Source organism: Diospyros lotus, chromosome 4, assembly GCF_014633365.1.
Source record: "Diospyros lotus cultivar Yz01 chromosome 4, ASM1463336v1, whole genome shotgun sequence".
NCBI lineage: Eukaryota > Viridiplantae > Streptophyta > Magnoliopsida > Ericales > Ebenaceae > Diospyros > Diospyros lotus.
Genome location: NC_068341.1, coordinates 3,266,904 through 3,288,947, shown reverse-complemented (window position 1 = coordinate 3,288,947; position 22,044 = coordinate 3,266,904). Strand labels below are relative to the sequence as shown.

Below are 22,044 nucleotides of genomic sequence, written 5' to 3'. Positions count from 1 at the left end.
ATTGTGTCAAAAGTCAAACTTGGTTGGATTTGGAGTTGCAAACATGGTGACAAGCGAATCTGGAGAAGACAAGTTGCAAACATGGGAAGTGAGAGGCGACAACAGTAGATTCGGGCGACGACCACTAGATCCGGTGGCAGCAGCAAATTCCTGCAATGACAAGTGGAAGCGACGGTGGTGGCAACTAGCAGAATGGTAGCGACGTCTTCTTCGACAAGGAGCAGATCAAGTATAAAGGTGGGTTTGTGATTTTAAAAATTTTCTTATTTATTTTTGTATTGAATGAGTGATATTATGTATTTAATTCTTAATTTGTATATTTGATTATTAATTTTGTGTATGTGTATACTTGATTATTTTATGTATTTGATTATTGATTTTGTTTATGCATGTCTGATTATTTTGTAAATTTAGTTATTGATTTATGTATTTGACTATTAATTTTCTGTATGCCTGAAGATTATATGTAAGATAAAATAAATAGAATTAGAGTTTATTTAATAAATAAATAAAATATGGAGTGAAATAGAGAGAATAATAGGGAGTGTGGTTACAGCAATCATAGTTTTTGAGACAAAATCAAAATAAAAAATTAATTATTTATAATATAATGAGTAGAATAGAGTGGTACGAGTCAACCTTACTTCAAACAGAACTAAAATTGTATCCAAATATATTATAATGCCACCAAGCACACCTTTTTGGCGTTAATTTCTTCTCACAATAGGAGAGATCCCAATTCAATTATTACTCAATTAATGAATGATATTAGTTAATTAATCTTTAAAATAGAGAATGATGGACTACTATTACTCAAATAAAGAGCAATATTAGTTGGTTAATTTATGAAATTATGCGAGTAATTACTATATCATTTTCGATTAACATGGAATATTAATCGAGTAATTAAAATTTTATTTGAGTAATCGGTTTTTTTTTTTCAATATAAAGATCGAACCGAATTGAAATAATAAAAAATATCAAATTTAAAAATCGAAGCAAATCGATCCTTAGTTTGAACCAAACAAAACTGGCAAATTTTTTTTAAATACTTTAAGCTATTTTTGGTTTTGAATTAGATTGAATAGATAGTTATATAATTTAGATTAAATAGAATTTAAACCTTAATTGCATTCATTTATTATTTTTTCTTAAAAAAAAATAGTTTTGCATGAATTTTTCTTATTAGTTTTTTTTTTTGTTCATTCAATTAATTAATTAGTTCAACTTAGATTAATTTAAAATTGAATTGGTATTGTGATTTAATTTATGTAGAATTTACATTATTTTCATCACTATATACGTATTTAATTAAAGTACATTTGACTAAATTAATTGTACATAAATCAATGATCAAAAAGTCATATTAAATAGATGAATTTAAATTGTAACTGAGCAATTTTATTGTTTTATTAAATGTTAATTATTAATTATTAAATATTAAAAAATAAATTTATTAAAACGCACAATAAATATTAAATAATACATATTTAAATTTATTCGCGTCCATCGCGCGGCCTAGGTATGAGGTATCTCTTGATTCGAGGGGGGGGTGGTTTGTGGATCGTGTGATTGATACGATGTTATGTCCGTTGGGTTGGATGGTGAGATCTCTTTACATATTGTCAAATTTAAATTTAAATTTATATTTATATTTATATTTTTATATAATTATTTAAAAATTTTTATATCAATTATATTCTTAAATTTGATTTTTGAGTCAATTTAACCCATGTGTTTTGGTCTTTTCGTCATGTGATAACTTGAATTTTTTATTATTTTAATTAAATTTTTGAGTTTATATTTTTGAATCAATTTAATTAATGTACTTTTATTTGTAAAAAAAATAAAATAAGATAATAAAATATATATTGTATTTTCTTCATATTAAAGTATTTAGGGTTAAATTAACTTTAAAATACAAGTTTAAAATATAATTCAAATAATGAAAAGTTCGACTTATCGTATAAAACAAAGTTAAAGTATAAAAATTAAATTAACTTAAAAATATAAATTTAAAAATATAATCAAAATAATAAAAAATTAAATAATTACATGAAAAAAAATAAAAATATAAGAGTCAAAATTTAGATAATATATATCTTTTATGATTGTTGTGACGTCAGTGATAAATTTTGTCTAATTCATATGAAAGGAAATGACAATTTAGATGGATTCATGAAATTTATTCAAACAAAAAATGTATACCTATTGGTAAAAAAAAAAAAAGGAAAAATCATTGCTTCCAAACTAAGGTATGATATTTATGGAGATTTATTAAAATTTTAAAATAAGTAATATGAATTATTAAAGTGATGCGATTGTTTACTAATAATAGGATCCCACCTCACCTACCCATTTGAGTATTTTTATCTCTCTTTTTTTGTTTTTTGTTTTTCTTGTTTTATCTTCCACCCCCGCCGCATCGCACGGTCTGTTTGCAAATGAACTTCTTTTCGCAACGGCTTCAACCACACCACTCCTTTTTTCCACGCTTCCACCCTCATTTTCGCCGAGGCTGCCATCTTTTTTGACAACGACTTCATCCTCTCTTTCCCATAGAGATCGGAAATGGGGGAGTTGACCCGCATACTATTTGGCCCACCCATTTGTAGAGATATATGTTGTTTTTCAAGGCAGTGACAGATTGGTATGGGACTTAAATGTTGTGTGTCTTATGTAGGCTCCAAGGACCGGTATATGCTTTTATTATGTTATACTATTATGTGGTAACGTCTCATGATTTGTGTGTGTTTGGGGGTTGGTGTTCTAGGAGGAAAGCTTATTGGATCTATACAGTCTTCAGCCTTTCTTTTCTTATGCTTGCTGAGTCTATCGACTCATCTTACTTTTCATTATTCCAGGTAGTGGCAACTTGGGTCCGGGCAAGGGAGTCAAGCTTCTAGCGGTAGGTTCGGTATGGTGTACAGGCAGTCCCGTCAATCCCTGTCAACTCTGATGTCTGAGTAGGATTTACTCAATTATTTTTACTGTGTTAGGTCTTTCCTCGTGTCTTATGTATGTCGGCACAAGAGTCTGAATTTATTCATTTATCTAATGACCGCTGTGCTAGTGGGGTACCAGTAGTGCATGCATGTATATATAGCTTCGCTTCTATTGTTCTTATTTTTGTTTATGCATGCCAGGGTGATTTTGGTTTTGTGTTCATTCTTTTTTTCTTCTGTAAGTGCTCCCGTTCGGGTAGTCCGGGTGGTTCGGGATATCCGGGCGGGGGTGCTTATACCGCCCACAGGCCATTTTGGTGGGCCAAGCCGGGGGCCACATATCGTTGGCCCAGCACGACTCTCATTTTACTGGGTTGGCCAGCCCGATCCGTCCGCTATAGTACCGGGCTATAAGGCGAGCTAGCTGGGCCGACCCATGGGCCTCCCAACCTATTTGTCATTTCTACTTTTCCGAGTTGAGATCTGCTCTCCCCATTGGTTGTCTCTTTTCCTGTCTACCCAATGAAAATTAGCCACATCACCTATTTTGGAATAATGATTTTTTTTAAAAAGTTATAAAATCAAACAAAAAAATTATAAATGACATATATATTAGTTTTATTTTATAATTTTCTTATTTAATTTTATAATTTTTTTAAAAAATCACTATTTAAAAATGAGTGATATGGCTAATTTTCATTGGGTGGATAGGGAAGAGGACAACCACTAGGGACAGTAGATCTCTGGTCCACTCTTCCTCAGATGAACTTCTCTTTCTTCAAACTTGAGAGGGGCTTGATCACAAGTAGCGTTCGACTCAAACTATTCTATTTTTTTTAAAATTTATGTTCCATGACATTAGGTAAATGAATAAGTTCGTCAGGGGCACTCTTGCATAGACATATGTTGTTATACAATTTTGCGTGGAGGCCAAAAATAACTCATGATGTCTCAAACTTTTAAGTGTGTGCGATAGACCGTTTGCGCAACTAGTACATAAAAAGAGTTTAACTATTTAACATTTTTAATTACGTTATGAATTAAAAGAGAGAGTTTGTCATAATCTAATTTTATATGATAGTCTATTAAGAAGGCCTTAGAATTTTTTTTTATATACTTAAAAATAAACTTCAAATAAAATTTTTAGATGAACAGACAAATTATTTTGTCTCAGCAAGATTTGATAATTTATCTAAGACCTTATTGTTTTAATTTAAAATAATCAGGTCAACAACACACAGCGTGGGTGCAACTTATTATTTTAATTTAAGAACTAAATTTTAATATGTTTATTTTTTTCTGTAATTTGTATGTGCATTCTCATTAATTAGGGTATTTAAATTTAAGGCTGGATTGATACGATATCAGTCCACTTACAAGTTTTAACTGGTTTTTGATCGAGTAATTACTGCAACATGTGTCCAACATTTGAGTAGAGAGAGAGAGAGAGAGAGAGAGAGAGAGACAAATCAAAAACAAACTTGCTCGGTGATTTTGAAGGCAAGGTTTTATTAGACTGAGAAGTTAACAAAGCGGAGACCCTTTGGGGCATTCGGTCAAGCATTTTACAGTTAAAAGGCATGGATGGATCTCTTCGCTTCGCACTAACTAATTCCAGGCCTTGAAGGGAATATCCACGCCACGACATCAACGCCAATCGCAATCAGTACTGATTCCTGGGTAGAAGCATCAATAAGACATTCAGGAAGCTGCTCGCTTGCTTGCTAGCATGCATTGCATTGCATCCGTTACTGCGACTCTTCAAACAGAAACAAAATATATCCAAATATATATAATAATGCCACCATGCAAGCACACCCTTTTGACGTTAATTTCTTCCCGGGACAGGAGAGATCCCAATTCTGTCAAACCCCCCCGACCACCCTTTTTAACGTTTCTTTTCTTCAACACAAATCTTTCACCGAAAAGCTTGAAGAACAGCTCCCCTGTTCTTCCAACATTCACCAAGCCAAGCCTCACTAGAGAGTCACGAACCGTGAGCATGGAATTGGCGATGATCTAGAAGATCTCTCTTGTTGACACAAGACCTTTGGCACGAACACGTATTGCATGGAAGTTGGCCTGAGTCGACTTGACCTCCTAGACGAGTCAATTTGGCCGAAAATGGGAGAAAAAGGCCCAAAGAACCCAATTTCGGCCAAGTTGACTTAACCCATCAACAAGTTAACTCAGCGCAATCCAAAATGCACAAAATGAATACAAAACACCCAAAACTACCCATGGCTAATCCCCTAACCCCCAAGTTGCCATTCCATGAATGAAAGATGGGGAAGAACAAGCCCCATAGAGATCCAAACAACAAAACCTAATGACCTCTTTGAAAGAAACCCACATTTAAGAAAAGATGGAGACAAACTATTTAACTCAAGTTTTCAAAACACCATTTGGAGATATGAACATATTAACTTGGCTAAACATAAAGATATAATCTTGCATCAAAAGATAGGAGAAATGAAAAGGGATGCTTGCCTTTAGATGGAGGACCAAGAAGATGATGAAGACCCTCCACTTGAACTTTTATTCTCCACTAAGAGAAGAGAAGAATGAAAGAAGAAGAAGATATGAAGATGATGATGATGAAAAAGAAGGAGAAGATGAGAGAGAGGTTGCTGAGAGCACTAAGAAAAGAGAGGAAAAAAAAGAAAAATTGAAAAAGAAGCAAGACGGCATGGTAAGCCCTTTCGCCAACCATCTACCCAACCACTTTGCCCAACTTTTCCACATTTGCCCCTTACACTTACACACACAACACTACTTTATTAAGCCCATTTTAGACTTTTGCCTTTATTTTCATTTTCATTTTCCATTTTTCTTTAATCATCACTTTTACACACAATTCACACACACATAATTATGCAAAGGCCTACTTTTATTTATGACCCAAGCCCACTCAAAAACTCATCCTATGTTAGGCCTATTAAATTATTCAACACATCACTTTCTTTGAGCTACTAACCCTTGGTCCAAGCCCACTTCATAACACATTTTATGCCTTAAATATCACATATACAATAATTTATTTTCAAGCAAAAATCTTAACCAAAAACATTAATTTTATTTAATTGCATCTAACAATTAAGGCTCACATAAATGCACTACACTAATAATATAATTATCATCTAAGACCCATTAAACGAGTCGTTACATTTTCCTTGATGACTATCCTTCTTTTATATATATTAAGATTAGTATTAAAAAATTCATGCATTAGTTTTACATTAAATTAAATGTAGTAATTGATTAATTATAAAAATAAAACTATTTATTATATTATATATTTATTTATAAATTATAAATATAAATATAAATATAAATATAAATTAAAACTCCTAAACATGAGGAAGTCATGAATTTTTCAATGCTAATTAAAAATTCGCTTGAAATTTTTAATTTCTGATCTTGAAATTTAATTAACGCAATGATAACAAAATTTTAAAAATATGAATTTTGATTTATTTTTCTTTCACTATGCATTAATTTTCTTCTATGGTTTTGAAAATGTGTTAAATTCTAATTAGTATAAAAAAATTCATATAGAAAATGTGATATTTTAAATCCTAATTTGCATTGGAAAGGTCATACGTTAGTTTTAAAAATATGATATCTTAAATTTTAATTAATATTAAAAAACCCATGCATATAGTCTTGCATTAAATTAAAGATAGTGATTAATTAATTATTAAAGTAAAACTATTTATTGTATTATATATTTAATTATAAATATAAATTGTAAATGTGATATCTTAAATTTTAATTAACATTGAAAAATTCATGCATTAGTCTTGAAAATGTGATATTTTAAATCTTAATTAGTATTAAAAAACCCATATAGTAGTCTTGAAAATGGAGGGAAAACAATTTATAATTTCAAGACTATGAAAAAAAAATAATACATAGTTACTCATTCATTTAACTATGCAAGTTTCCCCACAAGATTACTACCATGCAATGCATGGATTCCTAGTAGATTCATCAATGCTAATTAAGATATATTATATTTTCAAAACTAATGTATAGGTTTTTTAATATTAATATATTTATAAAAAAAATAATATAATAAATAATTTTACATTATTAATTAATTAATTATTATATTTATATTTAATTTAATGTAAATTTTGGAGGGAAAAAAGTTCATCATTAATTGTCACTTGGCAATAATTAATTAATCAATATATTACGACAATATGTATATATATATATATATATATTTTGAATTGTCAATTCTTAAAATTATTCTTTTTATTGAGAATTATAAAAAAAAGAAATATGAGAAAACATATTTGAGCGCTATATTAATTTTTATTGGAATTTAGACTACTTATTACCTATTTTTGCTTCATTTTTTTATTGAAAATTTGACTTTTTATCAGGTGGAGTTGGGGAATTAAATTACCGTAATAAATGCCTAATGTGTATATGTGGATGACATTTTTGGAGAGAAAAATTATTGACTTTTCCCTGATGACTATCATTCTTTTATATACATATATATATATTAAAATTTTTAATTTTTTTTTATCTTAGTTATGTCTAGCTAAATTCTTTTAGTTATAATATAGATGGATTTTAATTTGAGATTATGTTATTATTTATTTAATTTAATTTGAAATCTAATTATTATTTGTACGAGAAATTTATATTGTTGTGCTAAATAATTTAAAAGAATTAGTCACTTTTTAATAATTTGATGATTTATGCATGATTGATTAAATGATTATTATAAATTAGATTCATAGTCAATATGAATCACATGATATTAGACTATAATATTAGAAGATAATTAGCTCCTGTGTAGGAACCAAGGAAGTTTAGTAAATCAAATCTCCTTTGAAAATTAGAAGTTTTTAACTAACTTAATGCTTTATTTTTTTTCTTTTAATATCTGCTTAGAAATTTAATAGTATAATTGAATTAATAAAAGATTAATATGACTTGAGAAATCTTATTAATTAATTTAAAGAAATCCATGGTATTTTTGATTTTAAATTAAATTGAATAGATAATTATATAACTTAGATTAAATGCAATCTAAACCCTAATTGTATTTATTTATTAATTTTTCTGAAAAAATAATTTAGTTTTGCATGAATTTTTCTTCTTAGTTTTTATTTTTCTTTTTGTTCATTCAATTAATTAATTAGTTAACTTAGATTAATTTAAAATTAATTTGGTATTGTGATATAGTTTATATGGAATCAACATTACTTTTATTACTATATACATATTTGATTAAGGTATAGTGAATTAATTGTGCATAAATCACCAATCAAAAAGTCATATATTAAAGAGATGAATTTAAATTGTAATTGAGCAATTTTTTTGGTTTATTAAATGTTAAATATTAATTATTAAATATAAAAAATAAATTTACTAAAACACACATTAAATATTAAATAATAAATATTTAAATTTATTAAACTCTTAATAAATTTGAAACCATTAGGTTGCGTTCTCTTTATTGTTTTCAAGTCATTTTTAGTTTTTAGTTTTCTAAAATAATAAAAACGCGTTCTCTTTACTATTTTTAAAAATGTATTTTTGAAAAAAAAAATTATAAAAAAAATTTAAAACAACAAAAAGTTGTTTTGACTGTTTTCATTCAAAACAAACTCTAAATTCAAAATACATTTATTTATTTATTTATTCATATTTTCTTATTATAATGGAAACAAATATTACAAAATTCATTAATTTTAAAATGTATATATATTTTTTAATAATATATTAACATTAAATGTTTAAAATTTACTTAATAATCAAATTTATTGAATAAAATATTATTAAAATAATATTTTTAAAATTTCAAAGAGAACGTGTTTTCTAATTTTTTATTTTAAAAAATAATTTTTTAAAATGACAAAAAGAACGTGTTTTCAGTTTCTAAAAATAGACTATCAAAACAGAAAACTGAAAATAAATTAAAAATTAAAGAAAATACAACCTTAATTTTTTAAATTTTATCTACGGAAAAAGAGGGTCGAATAAATGTGAACATTGTTGAATCCAAAATAAGTCCTCGGGTTATCTAAATTGACTTTGGTAGCAATTTTCGCACTGGTCAACGCCGCGTCCATCACGTGGCCTGCGTCAAGCATGAAGTATCTCTTGACGCAAGGTGGGGTTTGTGGATCGTGTGATTGATGCCATCTTATGTCCACTGTTTTGGATGGTGAGATCTCTTTAGATAAAGACAAATTTATATTTATATATTTTATATAATTATTTAAATTTTTTATATTAATTATATTTTTAAATAAATTTAACTCTTTTTATTTTGATCTTTTTATTATGTGATAATCTAAACTTTTTATTATTTAATTAAATTTTTTAATTCGTATTTTTAAGTTAATTTAATTTATATATTTTTTTATATAAAAAATAAAATAAAATAACAAAATACATATTACACTCTATTTATATTAAAATATATGAATTAAATTAATTTAAAAATATAAATTTGAGATGTAATTAAAATAATAAAAAAATTAAACAACTACATAAAAAAACATAAAAATACAAGAATCAAAATCTAAGTAATATATATCTTTTATGATTATGGTGATAAATTTTTGTCTAATTCGTATGAAAGGAAAGGGCAATTTAGATGGATTCATGAAATTTTTTCAAACAAAAAAAAATTATACATATTGGTAAAGAAAAAGGAAAAATCATTGCTTCCAAACTAAGGTATGATATTTATGGAGATTTATTAAAATTTTAAAATAAGTAATATGAATCATTAGATTGTTTACTAATAAATTCGTAGCAGGATGAGTAGAGGCTTTTATCTAAATTCCTACCCATTTGATGAGTACTTTTTTATCTCTCTTTTTTTTTCTTTTTCTTGTTTTATCTTGCGCCGCGCGCCGCATCGCACGGTCTGTTCGCGGATGAACGTCCTTTCGCAACGGCTTCAACCACACCATTCCTTTCTTCCACGGTTCCACCCTCTCTTTCGCCGAGACTGCCATCTTTTTTGACAACGGCTTCACGCACTCTCTCTCTCTCTCTTCCGCGGATGAACTTCTCTTTCTTCAAGCTTGAGAGGGATTTGATGATCACAAGTAGAGTTCCACTCGAACTATTCTATTCCTTTTAAAATTTATGTTCCATGACACTAGGTAAATGAATAAATTCGACAGGGGTCAAAGTTTGGGACTTACTCTTGGATAGACACATACTATTATACAGTTTTACACAGAGATTAAAAATAACTCATGATGTCTCAAACTTTCAAGTGCGTGCGATATAAATAAAATTTTTAGATGAATAGACAAATTGTTTTGTCTGACGCAGAGTTGATAATTTATCTAAGATCTTATTATTTTAATTTAAAATAATAAGATCAACAACACACGTGCAACTTATTATTTTAATTTAAAAACTAAATTTTAATATGTTTCTTTTTTTTTTTTCTGTAATATCTCAGATAGTCCATTTATTTGTATGTGCATTCTCATTAATTAGGGTATTTAAATTTAAGGCTGGATTGATACGATATCAGTCCACTTACAAGTTTTAACTGGTTTTTGATCGAGTAATTACTGCAACATGTGTCCAACATTTGAGTAGTAGTAGTAGTAGATCCGTGATTGAAATTAAATTGAAGCTAAGAGGCCAATGACAATTATAGTGTATATTTTGAATAAACCTTTAGCAGAGAGAGAGACAAATCAAAAACAAACTTGCACAGTGATTTTGAAGGCAAGGTTTCATTAGACTGAGAAGTTAACAGAGCGGAGACCCTCTGGGGCATTCGGTCAAGCATTTTACAGTTAAAAAGGCATGGATGGATCTCTTCGCACTAATTCCAGCCCTTGAAGGGAATATCCACGCCACGACCCTATTGTTTAGTTTAAGAATCTCCAAATGAATCAAACTTTGGGAAATTAACCACGCGTGAACAACATCAACCCCAATCGCAATCAGTACTGATTCCTGGGTAGAAGCATCAATAAGACATTCAGGAAGCTGCTTGCTTGCTTGCTAGCATGCATTGCATTGCATCCGTTACTGCAACTCTTCAAACAGAAACAAAATTGTATCCAAATATATATATAATAATGCCACCAAGCACACCCTTTTGACGTTAATTTCTTCTCGGGACAGGAGAGATCCCAATTCTGTCAGACCCCAGGGACCACCCTTTTTAACGTTTCTTTTCTTCAACACAAATCTTTCACCGGAAAGCTTGACGAACAGCTCCCCTGTTCTTCCGACATTCACTAGCCAAGCGTCGCTAGAGAGTCACGAACCGTGAGCATGGAATTGGCGGTGATCCAGAAGATCTCTCGTGTCGACACAAGACCTTTGGCACGAACACGTATCGCATGCCAGTCGCAGAGAGTTTCTTCCAAGTTTCTTCCGACGAGAAATTGGAAGAACCTCTTCGCAAGTGGCCTGCGATACGTGTTTGTGCCAAATGCCTCGTGTCCACACGAAAGATCTTTAGGATCGCCGCAAAATCCACGCTCAAGGTTCACGACCCTCTAGTGAGGCATGGCTGTCGATGTGGGAAGAACATGGGAGCTGTTCTTCGAGAACATTGATAAGAAGTAAAACTACCTTGTAAGATGAAATTAATAGGGGAAACGCCTTCTCTTCTTCTTGGTCGGAAAATCAATCGAGCACAAACTCGACCCTGTTCTAGCTTTCTGGAGATATCATCAGAGAAACATCTTGCTGAGCCTAAGAACAAGTGTTAAAAGAGCGAGGCTGCTTGATGGAATTGGGATCCTCCAATGGTGACAGTGGGTATTTATGGTCATTCTGGGGAGTTGGTCGAGTTAGGCAGCATTACTAGAAAGCCAGCTCGTGAATCCTCCTCACTTTACGTTGACTTGGAAAATTCCAAGTAAACGAATGTGAATGCAAGCGTGACCAAGTATTCAATTGGAACGCAGTGTCGTTTCTCCTTTGTCCAGATTCTCGAAACGAATCTGTTGGGTTGCGCTGTAATCATAATTTGTTTATTTCATATAAACACTTGAACACGTAATTAAGATCATAAAATTAATATAATTTTATACTAGATTCTGCATTATAAGAAATAAAATTGTGTACTCAAATTGATTGATGATGAGAATGTCATCTTAAAATTGAAGAACATTTAATCTCAATTTAATCAGTTTTCCGCTCCAATCTTAGTTGCAAAAATTGTTAAAATAAATTTATTTTTATGAGTTTTTTATCAATTTATAATTATGATCTTATAAGTATTCGTTAAAAAATATCTTAACATATAATATCTATGTATATGATCTCTTGGGAGTGAATCACAACTATGGTGACTCATTTACAAAACCTCTCTAGATTAGGATAAGCAAAGCACATCCAATTAAAAGTGTGAAATATGAAATCCCTCAAGGACATGTTCCAAGCATTGTTTTTTCTCATCAGTGTTACACAAGTACTGAATTAGCTTTCCACGTAAAATAAAATTCAAGGACAATACAGTGGAACAATGTATATTCCCATCAGATCACTGTCAAATGGCTTATTTTCAGCCTCTATTTAGGTGTTGAGTACTAAGTTAAACACAATTCTTACTGAAAAATTTTGTTTACTCTGTATCTCCATGAGTCAATCATTCTTAGCACATAACAACCAAATTACTAACAATCGGGATAGATCTTGTAAATTGGACGAGTGATATCATACTTATACCTCGTAAATTGGATGGTGTAACAGCTAGTTAGAGCGTTTTTTATACCTTGAAAGGCAAGATGTTTAGTCTTTCCAGGCTAGGAACCATACTGAGAACAAATGCAAGCAAGCAACAAGAAGGGTGATATGTCCAGTTGGTAGAACTCAAAAGGAACTAATAACTTAGCTAAAAGAAAGAATGCGACTTTTATCCCAAAAAGAATAACCTTTTCATAAATAGGATTAGGAGACAACAAATCATTGGTTTGGAATAAATATATTTTTTTTTTTTGTGTTCCATGAGAGCGTTTAGCAAGGGATGGTTCAAGTGTCTGGATCTGGCTAGCAACTTTTTTGGGGCTCCCTTTTTGGGGCTCTAGGCATAGGCCAGCCTATGCCTTAAGCCGACCTCGTTATGATAGATTTATTTTTGTAAGTTTTCTGTTAATTTATAATTATGATATTATAAGCTTTGGTTAAAAAATATCTTAATATATAGTACCTATGTATAAGGTCTCTTGGGAGTTGGGAGTGAATCACAACCAAGGTGACTCATTTTTCAAAAGAGATCCCTTTTAACAAAACCCCTCTAGATTAGGATAAGCAAAGTATGTCCAATTAAGAGTGTGGAATATGAAATCTGCCCAGACATGTTCCAAGCATTGCTTTTTCTCATCAGTGTTGCACAAGTACTAAATTAGCTTCCCACGTAAAACAAAATTCAAGGACAAGACAGTGGAACAATGCATACCCCCATCAGATTACTGTCAAATGACTTATTTTTAGCCTCTATTTAGGTGCTGAGTACTAAAGTTGAACACAATTCCTACTCAAAAACTTTGTTTACTCTGAATCTCCATGAGTTCATCATTCTTAGTCACTACCATATTATTCGCCAACTAAGAGGAACATCAAAGAAATGATACCTTGGTGTCAGCAGTGTGGAGAAAATCTCAAGGCCTCTATCCGAGGCATCGAAGAATGCTTATGAGTTTTGTCATATGTAGCCATTTGAACAAGCACATAACAATCAAATTACTAACAATTTGGATCTTAGTTGAAAATTGGATGAGTGATATTATACCTTGAAAAGCAAGATGTTTCTTATACCTTGTAAATTGGATAGTGTAACAGCAAGCTAGAGTGTTTCTTATACCTTGAAAGGCAAGATGTTTAGTCTTTTCAAGGCAGGAGCCATGCCGATAACAGATGCTAACAAGCAACAAAAACAGCGATATGTCTAGTTAGTAGAACTCAAAAGAAACTGATAATCGAGCTAAAAGAAAGAATGCTGCTTTTATCCCCAAAAGAATAACTTTTTCATAAATAGGATTAGGAGACAACAAATCATTGGTTTGGAACAAATATATTTTTTTTTTTTGTTTTGCAGATGTCATGCATCAGAGCCACAAAATAATTTCATAAAATTTGCCAACAAATATTTTTTTTTTTAATTTATTGCAATGCTTCAACATATAAAGGAATTGAATGAAACTATAATAAAACCAGCTCTACACATACGAGTCGTATCTGCATGTTTTTTACATTCTGCCATTTGAGGTAACTGAAAAATGGTCTATCCGGAACAGGTACGCACTTGACCATAAACCCAATTGGCCAAGACATGGCTGCAAATCCAATACAAACCCCCCATTGCCACCAATTGAGCCTCTCTGTGCTTGCAAACTTCTTCAGGAACTCCACCATTAGCACTTGAAGAACAATTGTTATCCCAATGATCCCCATAAACAACTTGTTTCGGTGTATGCCCTCGAATACATTCTTCTTCTCCAGCTTCCGGGCATTGAATTCATTGAAAACTTGGCATAGCACAAAAGTATTGAAGATCAACGTGTCATTGACATTCTTGCTCAGCCCAAAGATCGATTCTCCCCTGAACTGCAGAGTCAGCAGAACAGCTATCTGGTAGAATGCTTGAGCAAGCAGGTTTCTCCACATGATGTTGGTGATGAGTGGGGAAATACGACCCACGGGCGGCTTCTCCATGAGCTCTCGGGTGGGCTTCTCAGTGGCAAGAGCAAGAGCTCCCAAGGTGTCCATGATCAGGTTCACCCACAACAGCTGGACAGCTGTTAGAGGGACTTCACCGGCTGAAACTGCAGCCACAAAATTGATGACAAGTGCGGCCACATTCACTGTGAGCTGGAACTGAATGAATTTCTGGATGTTGTTGTAAACACCTCTCCCCCATTTCAACACTGTGGCAACGGAACCAAAATTATCATCCAAAATCACAATGTCTGAGCTTTCTTTGGCCACTTCAGTTCCCTGGATCCCCATAGAAAGGCCTATATCGGCCTCTTTTAAAGCCGGTGCATCATTTGTGCCATCACCAGTCACTGCCACAACATGGCCTTTCTGTTTCAAGCATTGCACCATTAGAAGTTTATCAAAGGGAGAGGATCTTGCCATGACACAGATTCGGTCAACTTTCTCCATTCGCTCCTCTGGCGTGTAATTGCGGAATTCTTCTCCTTCAACCACAGCACCACTCTCCATTCCGTGGTCAGGCCTAAGTATCCCACACTCTGTAGCAATGGCTCTAGCCGTGAAAACATTGTCACCCGTAATCATTTTCACGTTCACTCCAGCATATTGGCAATCCTCCACTGCTTTCTTCACACCAGGTCGGCAGGGGTCTTTTAGACCTACTATCCCCAAAAGGGTTAAGCAGTTGTCTTCCATCTTTTGCTGCGATTTTTCATGTTCGTTCCTTTCCTCTGAAATCTGCTTGTGTGCAAAAGCAATGCATCGCAGGCTACTAGCAGCCATACCTTGGATGATTTGATCAAACTTCTTCCTCTCTACATCATCAAGGGATTTGATATTTCCACTGACATCATAGTAATGCGAACACATGGCGAGTATCATCTCTGCAGCGCCTTTCCAGTGCACACTAACCCTATTATCAGATTTCCTTCGCATTAGAACCCCACTTCTTTTCTTCGTTGAATTGAAGGCTTCAACATGGAGAACCACAAATGTCTGCTTCAGCTCCTCCAAGTCCATGTGTAGCTGCAAAAAAGCCCAAGAAAGTATCGCCTTTTCTGTTGGGCTGCCAGAGAACTCGAGTTCAGATCCCGAAGGGGATTTATAAACACTACCCGTCGTGTTCAGTCCGACCCCTTGGTGGAGCAATTCAAGAATGTTGGTTGCAATTGAAGTGGCCACTTTTTCATCCACACACTCTTGACCAAGCCAAAACTTTGTCACCTTCATCTGGTTGAGTGTAAGTGTGCCGGTTTTGTCTGTACATATGGTGGTGGCAGAGCCCATTGTCTCACATGCAGAGAGCTTCCGAACCATAGCCTGATCAACCATCATCCTCTTCATGGAATAAGCCAGAGTAAGCGTCACAGCTAATGGTAAGCCCTCAGGAATTGCGACGACCACAATGGTCACTGCATCAGCAATGACTCCCAGCACAGAATTTATCACATCATCAGCTTTTGTCTTGCCGCCGTTGAATTCCTTGTTTCCATACTCATCTTCTGTATTTCCTGTGAAGTAGCGCACCAACAACACAACAAGAACAAGGGAAGCAACAGCCAAACCAACCTTACCTATGGCAGAAGCAAGCTTATTCAGCCGTGCCTGTAGCGGCGTCTCGTCATGGGAATCGCGGTTGACCGTGCTCATCATCTCTCCCCAAGTCGTATTCATCCCCACAGAGGTCACTAGCATCCGGCCGAATCCATCAGCCACCTTGGTGCCGGAGATCAAGAAGGGATTTTGGGCTAAATTAACTTCAACGTAATCACTTTCGCCTGTCATACTGGATTCATCCAGTTGCAGTGAGTGGCCATCTATGAACAACCCATCAGCGGGAACTTGGTCGCCAATCTTCAAGCAGACTACGTCTCCCACAGCAATCTCGAAAATCGAAACCTGTTGTCGCCTGCCATTTCTCACGACCTCCACTGGGATGTTGCTGCTGACTTTGGATAACCTGACAAACTGCCTGCTCTGCCTAAAGTCACTTGTTGCCGACACTGCAACGACAAGAAACACGGCCACGAATATGCTTCCGCCGTCATACCATCCTTCTTTCACGCCATCTTCCTTCATGCCAAATCCAAGGGAAAGAGCCGCACAGACCAACAAAATTACGATAGTGAAGTCCGTCAGAGCCTCCCAAACAAATCGGAAGAAGCTTTTTGCCGGTGGCCTGAGATACGTGTTCGTGCCAAAGGCCTCGTGTCGACATGAAAGATCTACGTGATCACCGCGAATTCCATGCTCAATGTTGGTGTTGAGAGAGGAGGCTATGCCCTCAACGCCGCCAACTTTTGCAAGAGCGTCTATGTTTTTTTGCTTCACGAGACCGGAGAGGGTTAACTGGTTGATGTTTGAAAAGCAGGGGGGTGGTTCTTCAGCAACATTGATAAGTAGGCCATGTGGTGATGTCATAGGGGAGGCCCTACCCTTATTCGTGGCCACCACGTGTTTGATCAAATGAGAGAAGGCCCTCGAACAATAGATTGTGGTAAACGCCAAATGCCATCTCTTGAGATTTCTTCCGCTACTCCTGGTTGGAAAATCAAGTATGAACTCGATCTGGTTCATGCTTTCTGGAGAAAAAAGGGGCATCTTTCTAAGAACACAAGGCCTCATTGCAAGCATAAAATTTATATGAAAAGAAAATAAATTTTATACAATTCAATTATCTAGAAATTATTTGTATATAAATTATCAATTAATGATGTTTGATCGACTTAATTTTTTACTTAGAATTTGTTATACTTTCCCAACTTTTAATATTTAATTGTCAGTATTTTTTATAGAATATTTACATAAGATACATACAAAATACTTTCTCCAAAAAAAAGTGAATAAAAACCCTATGTGAACAAAATATCAATTAAAAGGTAAAAATAGATACTAAAAACAGAGTGATAAAGCAAAATGCAAAACCAGAAAACAAAGGGCACCGGCTGTCAATTGGAATGTGGCAGAAAACCAGAAAAGAAGGGCCGGAAAGCTTACCGTGGACAAAGACGAAGATGAACAACAATCTGGAAGTCAGAATCGGAGATTGACTTTGGCAGAGATGGCGACGAACACGAAGGGAAAGGGGCGGTGGACGAAGATCAAGATCGCTCGCTGAATGGGAGAGAAAAATCAAGTTCAGTGAACGAAGACCAAGATTATTCGCCGGATATACAAAAATAAGAAAAGAACGTGGCCAAAAACCTTATCGTGAAAGAAGATGACGATGCGTCGGCAGTCTAGAACTCGGAATCGGAGATGGTCTTCTGTGAAGATGGCGACGAACACGAAGTTGATGTCGAATTAGAGAGAAAAACCCTAGAGAAATTGGCAATGCACGATGAAATTTGGGTCGACAGAAAGTGTTGAGAACTTCCCTGAAAAATTAAAATTACCTAGAAAATCATTTTCAGCAAAAATGAGAACTTCGCATCATGTGACTAAAAGTTATAAAATAATTTGTCTAGAAAAATTGACTAATTAAACACCTCAAAAGTTAAAATTCAGGTGAAAAATGACTATTTTCCATGAAAAATATAGATAATCAAACTCACCGCAAGTGAAATGTTTGCTCTGTACAGAACAAGTGTTACAGAACACATACGTGATAGATGTTAAAGAACAAACTGAGTGGGATTGTGGTTTCTCCAATGGTTCATTTATATCCATCTTTGCTTCGCCGCGTTGTGCAGCCATCTTTGTTTGTATTCTCATTCTATGCTGACTTGTACACAGACGATAAATGTATTTTCATTGGATGCTGACATAGGAGAAATTCAATTGAACTTTGTTCGGAAACTACAAGGAGGAGGTTTAGAAGTCGGCCAGAGGTCGGAGGGGCCGTTCCTTGAGGCGGTGGGAGTAATAAATTGTTGCTTGGATCCTTGAAAGGATATTTTGCAATGATTTCTGAATTTCTTAACGTTTGAAGTAAGCATTTGGCGTCCTTTAATTGCATTAGATTCAGACGTTTAAGAGAATAACAAAGGAAATATGAATCGAACGATTTGTTTGGAATGATAATTTTCTATAAAATATATAACGCGCTAAGTAATATGAATCATTAAAGTCATGCGAATGCGATTGATTACTAATAAATTGCTAGCAGGATGAGCAGGGGTGACCCACCTATCCCTTTGCGTAGGGTTGGCCACTTTGTCCATTATCTTCAACCTTCGTGTAGGGTTCTCAACCCCATTTGTGCGCCGCCGCCACCACCGCCTCTGCATCTTTTCTTCCTTCATTGCCGGCGGCTTTGGCTTCCAGCTCGCCTCCTTTAATGGCGGCCATCAAGCCTTCAACCCTAAACCCTAAACCCATTCCCTTCGCAACCCTCGGCCGCCTTTTCCAACAAGGAGAGAGCAGCTTTCGACCGATCGGCCATGGCGAATCTGAAATCGACGGTCGGCCATCAAATCGGCGACACCCATGGCCACGGCAAGAAGCAGGAACCGACGGTGAAGCCATAAGGCCGTGGCCGATCGGTCCGCTAGATCTGCCATGGCGAGGACGAAAACCCCTTGGCCAGACAGTGCCAGAAGAAGCCATAAGGCCGTGGCCTTTCGGTTGCGACGACGCGTCATCGGCCATGGTAACGACGCCCATGGCCGCTGGCGACGCGGACGAACACTCCTCCTGCCACTTTGAATTCACCATTATTTACGCTCACAAAACGGTAATCAATTCCGTCCAAGTCAGAAGATCAGAACTCAATTTCGGCCAAGGGAGAGAGAAAACCAGAAACTTGAGAGCGAAGAAGAAGAGTGACGGAAGAGACAGAAACTCACGCCCAACCACCCACCGAACAGATTAGGTGGAATTTCATTAATTATTTACGTATAAATTAATTTATGCAAATACAGAAATTAAATAATTTTAAACCAAAAATAAGGAGTGTCATAAAACCTTAGTTTAGACTTCAGATACAAGATCTTAAAATTATCAACCTTACCCGATGTCTTGCTTGTATCTTCAATTTCGATAAATAAGATAAATTATAAATAGAGATTTTATTTTATTACGTAAGATAAAGAATCGAACCTACAATTTAGTGATACGAATTTTAATTTATCATGATCTAACCACTTATCCTGTATTCTAAACTCAAATACAACATCTAAACTATAATATTGTATGTATAATCATAACACATAATTTCAAGTTATGTCGATACATCGATAATTAAACATATACATAGATCTATTAAAAATTAAATCCTAAAATGAATTACTAGCCGAACACAAAAGTAGTGAAATTTGATTTTTCTCTCTTGACCTCAACAATAATGATAGATATAAAATATAATTGTAATTACTTTTTTGTGTTGAGTAGAAAGACGATCAAATTTCTTATTTATAATAATAAAAATAATCTCCTATCAATACTCTTTAGAAGTTATCATCATCTTTTAAATTAAATAGAATTATAAAATAATTAATTATCTTATTAAATCTTTTTATTATAATTAACAAAATTATATTTGATTAATTATATTATAATATAGCAGATAATTATATTATAATTATTACTGATTTATCTCATAAAATATTTAAAATTAATTATCTCATGAATTACAATATAATTCTTACACATTTCGTGTAACATCAACCAGGGTATTCTCCATGGCTTGGGATAACTTTGTTGAATTGCTCCTTTAGCCAGAAGTTGTTAAAACACAGAGACAGTGATCACTCGTGCGAGGGCAGCAAGAATGGTTCCACCATTAGAGAGCCTCCTTCCCATCCATGCTTGTTAATCCCATAGACAAGCGAAATTAAACACCCGTCCCAATTATTATAATGGGATCCTTGAACGCCTCCAAGAAATTAAACACCCGTCCCAAGATGAAACATCTTTGCAGGGGGTGGCTTTTGGTTCGAGGAGTTGTAGCCAAAGCTAATTTTGCGTCTTGCAACATCTCCAACATCGCCTTGGATCCCGTTCTCGGTTCTCTGCATGGGATTCTAGCTCAGAGAGGAGAGCTAGCTTGAATCCCTCCGAGCTGTAGAAGCTTGCCCAGATCCTTCTCCTCAAACAAGCCGTTTTAGGACTGGTTGGTTTATGCCAGCAGGGTAGTCTGGCTCCACATCGAGCCCGGTACAGGATGGAACGCGCAAAAACTTTTCAGGTATGATGCCCCTGACCTCGGAGAGCAAGGCCTCGATCCAGACGATTGCATTAAAAGCAAGACGCCATCTCTTCTGTGCTCTGCTCAAAATGGGCATCAACTCGCCATCGTGAATTTCCAAGATTCAGCCCATACTTGCGGGGAACAGCTATGGTGCCTTCTGTGGTGGTGAAATGGCTACCTGGCTGTAGCTACCAATGCTTTGCTTTCGTGTGTACATATAGTGCCTCGAACTGTATTGGCTAGCGTTGCTTTGAGCGGCAGACTAATGCTTCCTGTAAATGCGCATATATGAAGTTTCCTCCACCATTTTTCCACAAACCAAAGCTCCGCCTCCCCATCGCGTGGCAATTTACATTTTACAGCATGGCAAGAAATGGGGTGCTGCGCTTATTGTGATGCGAAGCGGGGTCGGTTCTGAACATTGAAAGGTCTAGAATCCCCGTGACCGTAGAACAAGGCAGGTTATTTTGGGCACGCCCATAAGATATTATTTGATTTCTCAAACGGGTTTGGGTTTGAAATTGATTTTCTTAATTTTGAATAATAATGAATATTAATCTTCAGAATAGATAGTGATTAGACTATTAATAGTAACGAGTAATATTAATTGATTAATTCATAAAACTAAACGTGTAATTATTATATCGTACTCGATTAACATAAAATTTTAATCGAGTAATCAAAATTCTACGCGAATAATCGGTCGGTCCATTATTCCTTTTGATTTTAGTTTAATACAAAAATTGAATTGATCCAAAATAATTAAAATTATTCAATTTGAAAACCGAAGCAAATTGACTCTTAATTTGAACCAAACTAAACTAATAATTTTAATCTATTTATTTTGATTATTTTAGTTAAACTAAAATTTTACTCACTCCTCGTTATTATGGAAGTGAGATTACCAATAAGAGAAAAGTCATATTAAATAGATGAACTTAAAATTTTACTCACTCCGTTACTTTGACTTTTTTATCATGTGACAATTTAAATTTTTTATTGTTTCGATTATACTTCAGAGTCTGTATTTTTTACTCAATTTAATTTACGTACTTTTATATGTAAAAAAAATAAAATGAGATAATAAAATACATATTATACTTTATTCACATCAAAGTATATGTGTTAAATTGATTTAGAAGTACAAGTTTAGGAATGTAATTGAAACAATGAAAAATTTCAACTGTTATAAAGAAAAAATTAAAATATAAAATTTAAATTATTTAAAAATATATATTTAAAAATATAATTAAAATAATAAAAAAATTCAAATAAATACAGAAAACATAA

At 33.9% G+C, this 22,044-nt stretch overlaps 2 protein-coding genes across 5 annotated transcripts in view; both read right to left on the bottom strand.

Moving 5' to 3' along the window:
• The window catches only part of LOC127799244 (putative calcium-transporting ATPase 13, plasma membrane-type), a 28,727-nt gene extending 9,826 nt beyond the window's left edge, over positions 1–18,901 (bottom strand). The window contains exon 1 of one of the 3 annotated variants that reach the window (XM_052333086.1): positions 18,753–18,901. Coding sequence is in view for 1 of the 3 variants with exons in the window: in XM_052333084.1 (XP_052189044.1) it covers positions 18,179–18,338 (160 nt within the window). In the remaining 2 variants the exon portion in view is untranslated. Of the gene's footprint in view, positions 1–17,621; positions 17,730–18,178; positions 18,339–18,752 lie in introns of those variants that run through there. The other 2 variants (XM_052333084.1, XM_052333085.1) reach the window with 2 other exon arrangements.
• On the bottom strand, positions 14,026–18,901 carry LOC127799246 (putative calcium-transporting ATPase 13, plasma membrane-type). Of its 2 annotated transcripts, none has more exons than XM_052333090.1 (2): positions 18,753–18,901; positions 14,026–17,206 (listed from the first exon to the last, which is right to left on the bottom strand). In XM_052333090.1, exon 2 carries the CDS (start codon positions 17,199–17,201, stop codon positions 14,109–14,111), a length of 3,093 nt encoding a protein of 1,030 aa, XP_052189050.1. In that variant the 5' UTR covers positions 17,202–17,206; positions 18,753–18,901; the 3' UTR covers positions 14,026–14,108. The 2 variants fall into 2 exon arrangements, with proteins under 2 accessions (XP_052189050.1, XP_052189049.1); XM_052333089.1 differs by lacking the exon at positions 18,753–18,901 and adding an exon at positions 17,622–17,734.
• Positions 18,902–22,044: the final 3,143 nt, after the last annotated feature.

What these genes read in the sequence shown, in the direction of transcription:
- LOC127799246 (XM_052333090.1), bottom strand. Translation starts at nt 17,201, where the DNA reads ATGAACCAGATCGAGTTCATACTTGATTTTCCAACCAGGAGTAGCGGA.